At 39.0% G+C, this 7711-nt stretch overlaps 1 protein-coding gene across 1 annotated transcript; it reads right to left on the reverse strand.

Moving 5' to 3' along the window:
- Positions 1 to 2955: 2955 nt before the first annotated feature.
- On the reverse strand, positions 2956 to 3904 carry LOC131408040 (olfactory receptor 51I2-like). The gene is given in 2 exon segments (XM_058544608.1): positions 2956 to 3276; positions 3278 to 3904. Coding segments are annotated over 2 exon segments (948 nt in total).
- Between the last annotated feature and the right edge of the window lie 3807 nt (positions 3905 to 7711).

Below are 7711 nucleotides of genomic sequence, written 5' to 3' on the forward strand. Positions count from 1 at the left end.
ATTCTTTTAATCTGAGGATATATGTTTATTGTTCTTTGTCCATATTGATTAATAGTATTAACAGCTTTTAGTATTTATACATATGGTTCCATCAGTGTGTTTAGTCTGTAGGATTTTTTGCTGATGTAATATATTTCTATATCAATTCTCTAGGTTATATTTGCCCTTTAGCATAGATTTCCAATTGTATCTATGTTGTAAGATACACAAGAATAATGATCTGTTTCTTGAAATTTTGAGGGAAATGCTAGGTGAAAGGTTTTGTACCATAATATGTTGGAGACGGTGAGAGTATAATTGTTAATTTTCCATTTATTTCTCAATTATTGGTTAATTCTACATTTATTTACATTTTATAATTTTCCCCAAATTATCATTTACTTAAGATTTCAAATTACTCACAGAACATTCCAATGTAATTTTAAAATTACCTCTAATCTAGTATTATATATGATTCCTAAGTTTTATTTTTCTTTTGATTAGGTTTTCCAGATGTTGGTCTATTTGGCAAACTTGTTAAAGGATTAATTTATGGGATTATTTTCATTATTTTCCATTCACATTCATTCAGTTCTTTTCTGTTAACTATTATTGATTATTTTGTACAGTATTTCATTCTTTTATAATATTGAAATTGAGTGCTTAATTTCTTAACTGTTGCCTTTTTTGTTTTTCTTAAAAAACTACTACCAAAATTTACCAACTGTTATTATTACTGAAGGTTAGATCATTTAATACAATTTATATGCAATTACATTTATCGCATCTTAAAAGCTGGGTAGATAGTGTGTGTGATTTGAAACAAATATTGATACACACAGCTATAGCTCTTGTGTCATGGATAAACTTTTAATTTATTTTATTTCAAAGTATTGTATTTTATTTTATTGTCATAAGAAAACAACGTGATATCTATCCTCTTAACGAATTTTTAAGTGCGTAGTACGTTATTGTTGACTATGGGTACAATGTTGCACTGCAGAACTGTACAGCAGAACTCCACAGCTTATCCATCTTGATTAACTGAAATTTTATGCCCATTGATGAGTGACTCCTCATTTTCCCCTCCCCTAGCCCCTGGCAACATCATTCCACGTTTAATTCTATGAATTTGACTATTTTCTGTTCCTTATATAACTGTAATTATGAAGTATTTGTCTTTCTGTGACTGGTTTATTTCGTTAGCATAACGTCCTCAAGGTCATCCATGTTGTTGCATATTGTAGAATTTATTCTTTTTTAAGGCTGAATAGTATTCTGTTTTATGCATATACCACTATTTCTTTATCAATTTATCAGTTGATGGACATTTAAGTTGTTTCCATGTCTTGGCTATTGTGAGTAGTGCTGCCATGAACATGGATGTGCTAAATTCTCTTTGAGATCTTGATTTCAATTCTTTTGGATAAAGACTAAAAACTGAGATTGCTAGATCATGTAGTTATGACATCAAAAGCACAGGCAACAAAAACAAAAATAAACAAGTGGGACTACATCAAACTAAACGGCATCTGCACAGCAAAGAAAACCACTAACAGAGTGTAAAGGCAATCAATGGAATGGGAGAAAATATTTGCACACTATGTATTTGATAAAGGGTTTATCTCCAAAATTCATAAGGACTCCTACAATTTAGTGGCGAAAAACTGGTAACCTGAGCCAGCCCTGATGGCCTACTGGTTAAAGTTCAGTGCTCACCACTTCAGCAGCCTGGGTTTGCTTTCAGGTTGCAGAACCACACTACTTGTCTGTCAGTTGTCATGCTGTGGTGGCAGCTCCCATAGAAGGACTAGAACGACTTACAACTAGCATATACAACCATATACTGGGGCTATGGGGACCAATAAATAAGTAAATAAACAAAGAGGAAGACTGGCAACAGATGTTAGCTCTGGGTGGATCTTTCCTTTCAAAAAAAAAAAAAAATGGATGTAAAAAAACAAAGAAAGAAAAAGCTGTTAAGCTGATTTTAAAATGGACTAAAGAGTTGAATAAACATTTCACCAAAGAAGACTCACAAATGACCAACAGATACATGCAAAAAGGTGCAACATCTCTAATTATCAAGGAAATACATATTGAAACAACAATGAGATACCTGAGATATCACCTCACACCTGTCAAGATGGCGATTATCAAAAAAACAAAAGAAAAGTGTTGCCAAGGATGTGGAGAAAACTGGACCCTTTCACACTGTTGGTGGGAATGTAAAACAGTACATCTGTAGTGGAAAATAGTATGCAGCTTCCTCAAAGATTAAAAATAGAACCACCTTTGCCGTAATCTTGGAGAAAAGAATGCTTTATCCGTTATGGCAGTATTTCCATGGTAATAAGTAATTTTCTTTGTGATGATTCACTTAAAACAAGGATAATAAAAACATAGTGGGACAAAATGAGGGACTAATTATGAGGATGCACATTTTGGGGTTAAAAAAGAGGAAAACTGAGCAAATATTTATTGCTCAATTATGACCCAGTTTACCTTGCCAAAACCTGTTGGCATGAGACTTAACTAGTGCCAGTCTGTCTTAAAACATCTCGTGGTAGAAATCCTAATAGTAGGTTAGTGTCTAAAGGAAATTTAAGAGGTCTTGTCAAAACATGTCTTGAAGAGGCAGGCCTCATGGCCCAGGGGTGAAAGTTCCGTGCGTTCCGCTTTGGTGGCCAGGGTTTGCTGGCCTAGATCCCAGGGGTGGACCTACAGCACTCACCAGCCATGCTGTGGAGGCATCCTACATAGAAAATGGAGGAAGATTAGTACAGATGTTAGCTCAGGGCTGGTTTTCCTCAAGCAAAAAAAGAGGAGGATGGGTGAGAGATGTTAGCTCAGGGCGAATCTTCCTCACTAAGAAAATTTAAAAAAGCTGGTCTTGAAAACTCAAATTTGTGGAGTAACAAATCCTCTGAATTTGTAAATATTCATTGAATCTTGGCCTTTCAACATGATTTCTGCTTAAAACTTGGTTCTCAGTAGTATTTTGCAAAGCCTCCAACGAATCTCTTTGGTTTTGATGGAATAGATAACAGGGTTGAGCATTGGACGAACAAAGAGATAAATAAGGGACATGAGTGTGTGCACATACTGTAGAGCATGCCTCCCATAGCCAGCAGCCATGGACACACCAACCATGGGCACGTAGAAGGTCAGCACAGCCCACATGTGTGACACACATGTGTTGAGTGTCTTTAACCGTTCCCCCTGGGATGCAATGGCAAGTACAGAGCGCAGTATGAGCACATAGGAGAGGAGAAGAAATGCAGAGTCCAGACCAAAGCAAGCTAGAGATAACAGTGAATAGACCAAAAATATTATTCATTGTGATGTCGCCACAGGGCAGGCGGATCAGATCTGGATGCAGGCAATAGGCATGGGAGAGTACATTGGCCTTGCAGAAGCGCAACTTCTTAAGAAGCAAAGGCAGTGGGAAAACCATGCAGAAACTGCGGATGATAACACACACTCCCATGCATGCCACACGGGCATCAGTGAGCACTGTGACATAGCGCAGTGTGTTACAGATGGCCACATAGCGGTCAAAGCTCATAACCAGCAGGATCCCAGACTCCACGAAGGAGAAGAAGTGGATAAAGAACATTTGAACCACGCAAGAATCAAAGCTGATCTTCCTTAAGTGGAAGCAAAACGTGGCCAGCACCGTGGGCAGTGTGGAAAAAGACACACCTAGGCCATTAACTGATAACAAGGACAGGAAGTAGTACATAGGCTGATGCAAGCTCTGTTCCTCCTTGATAATGAAAAGGATAAGGACATTGCCCGTAATGGAGACCATGTAGAGGGTACCAAGGAGCAGAAACATCCAGTGTTGGGAGGTCTCCAGCCCTGGGAGCCCTGTCAGGGTGAAAGGAGGCAACTCTGAGCTGTTGCGAAGGTTACGTCCCATGCTGGGACTATTACTTAGATCCTAGGACCACTATCCTGCAAAGAAGACAAACACACAGTTTTATCCATGGCCTAGGCCTAATATTTTAGCACTTTTCTATACCATCCAGTCCCTGACTTTATAGCATTAATCGTTTTTTTTTCACCAAATCACTCATCCTTGTTTCTCCTTGTCACCAAGATTTCTGGAACTGTCTAAGATGTCTGTTTGTCCAGCTGGCTAAACTGGTCACGTTGCCTTCATTTACAGCTGTACCTATTGCCACCATTCATTTTTTCACATTCAACTCTACGAACTCTTTTCTTTGTCAATCTATGGGCATAATTTTGTTCAAGACAAAATTCTCCTGATCACTACTTTCTTGACTATTCCGGACTCTGTCTGAGCATTCCACTTATTTGTCAAACCATTAACTTTTCCTCTTTCTACTCTCTCATGCTCCTGAACACTTATTACCTTATCATTACTCCCCAGTTTCCTTACTCCTGTATAGTCTCTCAGGTCTTCCATATAATCATCCACACAGAAGAGAAATGGAGACAAAGATATCCATCCATAGAGATAATCTTCCAGCCATTCATCAAAGCCATCCAGCCAAACTCCTACGTTTTCACTCATCTTTTCATTCTTTCTCCATTTAACTTATGGTACCACTTTTCTCCCTGAATAATTTAATTTATTGAAAGTCATTTCTTAATCATTTCTTCCTAGCTGATTAGCACCTCGCTCATGAAAGCCACTGGATTAATAATCATTTCTCTATCCCATGGAATGGCATCTCATCTGTGGTCTCCATCTCTTTGAATAATATCATTATTATGCCTACTACTGAGAATCAAAATCCAAACATCACTTTAACTCTTTCTTTTTTACTTAATACATTATACCAGGTAACAACCAATGAAAATAGCTACTCCAAAGTGTATTCACTTTGTAACCTTCTGTATTTGGCCTTCGGTAACCTTCTCCATTTCCTTCCACCTGCACTCACACATATCAGGCTCAACAAACTGAATTCTATACCATAATAACAGTCTCCTAATAAATCTCATGATTCTCTCTACTTGATTTTCTAATCTGAAGTAGGACTAATTTTCTTTCTTTCTTCCTTTCTTTCTTCCTTCCTTCCTTCCTTCCTTCCTTCCTTCCTTCCTTCCTTCCTTCCTTCCTTCCTTCCTTCCTTCCTTCCTTCCTTCCTTCCTTCCTTCTTTCTTTCTTTCTTTCTTTCTTTCTTTCTTTCTTTCTTTCTTTCTTTCTTTCTTTCTTTCTTTCTTTATTTTTTGAGGAAGATTGGGTCTGAGCTAGCATCTGTGCCGTTCTTCCTCTATGTTGCATGTGGGATGCTGCCACAGCATGGCTTGATGAGCGGTGTGTAGGTTAGCACATGGGATCTGAATCGGCGAACCCGGGGCCACTGAAGTGGAGCATGCAAACTTAACCACTATGCCACTGGGCGAGCCCTAACACTAACAATTTTTAAAGGCAAATCTAAAAATGGCACTGTTCTGATTGGAAACTTTGTATGCTTCTTTACCATAGGATCAAATCCAAACTCATTAGCCTAGAATTAAAGTCTCTCCACGGTCAATACTATATCAATATTTGTGGGCTCAATTCTCAAAATTTCCTTCCTTGTACCTTAGGATACCCATATCGGTCTATTCGCTGTTATCCAGACATGAACCTCAGCTCCGCAGCTACCACAGTTTGCCCAGAACGTGTGAACATACCCATTTGACCATCCTCCAGGGCCTAGGATCAATGACGCCATCCTCCATGAACACTTGACTGGTCATTGCCAGTGGGAGTAACTTCTCTCCCACTACTCTCATAGCTGTAAGTTAGCATCACCTTTTGGCCTCGTTTCTCTGTCTTCCCTGCAGTATAGCATTGTGTGTCCTACCTTCCCTCCTGACTCACCAGCTCCAGGGACTCAGCCCTGCCTCGTCCATTGTTTCAGTCCCTGCCATGCTTAATGTAAGGTCTTGAACAGGAGATACACTCACTAAGTCACTATCCCTTTGGGGTTTTGAATTTCTTCGTTGTAAATTGAGATGCTAAGAAAGTTAGCTAATGAGATTATGAAGATCCAAAAGTGGACAGTTGTGAAAACTCTTAGGACCAAAACTCTTTGCAACTCTGAGTTCTGAAGCCTGCTCTACACCCTCACCTCCATCCTTACATCTGCCTTTGCTCCTCCATCTGAATGAAGACTCCTCTATCCTTTCTTCTCAGGATGTGATTTTTTTCTCCATTATGTATTCTTCAGACCTCTTTGTTTTCCCTACCTGAAAACTCTTCATAAACATTTTTGTTGGCCTCTGTATGCAATATGCAAACACCCTTGATTCTGGAGTGTTCTAGCGCTTAAGTAGGGTCTTTCAAAGTGGCTTCCAGAGCAGCCCATATCTTTTTATATACCCGCTATACAAGATTATTTTGAGAAAAGGGGGATCCTTATTCATACCAAGACGTCTACATTCGAAATATAGCCTGGTGGGGTATTCCTGCTGAGAAAGTAAGGTCTGAAGCAGGAAGCATGGCAGATTTTCAGAGAACAAGAGCAACAGATAGAAAATATAGAACTAGGAAGGGGATAAAGGTGAAAGCATGCAGGAAAAAAATAAAAGACTCAGATTAGAGATAACCTTCCTTCCTTCAGATTGTCATATTATAGCACTCAGATTTCTAAGTTAGGGGCAGAGTGCCTTAAGGCCTCAGTCTGGATTGTCTGACACTCCAACTTACCTATGTGAGAGAGCTCTATGCATGGAAGGTGCAGAGAAAGGACGAGGATTAGTGGATGTCCTGCATGTTCTGCCCACAGCTCCAGTTACCTCTGCCAGCTCCCTGGCCTCAGCAATGTAAGGCTGCAACCGGGCAGTCCCTTGAGCTTATATCGGCTCAGGTACTCATGGGCTGCTGGGAACAGGGGGCATCTACAGTGTTCCATATCCTTCTGACTTAGTATTTCATCACCCACAAGGGCATGCAGGATGAGGAAAGATCAGAACTGGAAGGGACCTGCAAGAATACCGTATCTAGACCCTCATTTTATAGAAGAGTTCATTAGATCCTAGAAAGGAAAAGGACATTTCAAATTTATACAGTTTGTTAGTGATAGAATATTTAACCTAAGTCTTCTAACTAAGCTTATGCGGATAAGATAAATATTCACAAGAAACACTGAATGCTATGAAGAGTGTTTAAGCCCCATATAGATTCATTTAATCATTTGTATTTATTATAACATGTGAAATTCTCACCTGTTTCATCCATGAAATTGACCCCAAGAATCATTAGAAGCACTGCTACACTGTGTCTGACCACATACATAGTATAATTATAGGTGAAATTATAGAAGGTGTTTGCCTTGGTCCAGAAGATGATGAGGACACTGCACCATTCTGCCTTCTTCACAAAAGTTTGTTGAAAACCTAATAGGGAGCCAACCTAGGTAATGAGGATTAGCTGATAAAGTTTTGAGCTAGATGGACCTGAGCTTGAGCCTAGGTTCCACCGCTTGCCCTGAGAAAGTTTCTAACCCACATACAGCTTTATTTCTTCACCTGTAAAATAGGTTATAATCATACGTACATCATAGAATGATTGAGATGATTAAACAACACAAGGCATGCAAGGCATTTTGTATATTGGCTGCCATACAGCACTTAATAGACAGTAGTGGTTATGTTTATATCTCAAACACCGGGTCTCGAAAGTAAAACAATTGGGAATACATATTGACTTAAGGGTATAACTCATTAAGAATAAATTCTTGAATAGCTTGCTTAACTAATTTCTAGG

This window comes from Diceros bicornis, chromosome 7, assembly GCF_020826845.1.
Source record: "Diceros bicornis minor isolate mBicDic1 chromosome 7, mDicBic1.mat.cur, whole genome shotgun sequence".
Classification (NCBI taxonomy): domain Eukaryota; kingdom Metazoa; phylum Chordata; class Mammalia; order Perissodactyla; family Rhinocerotidae; genus Diceros; species Diceros bicornis.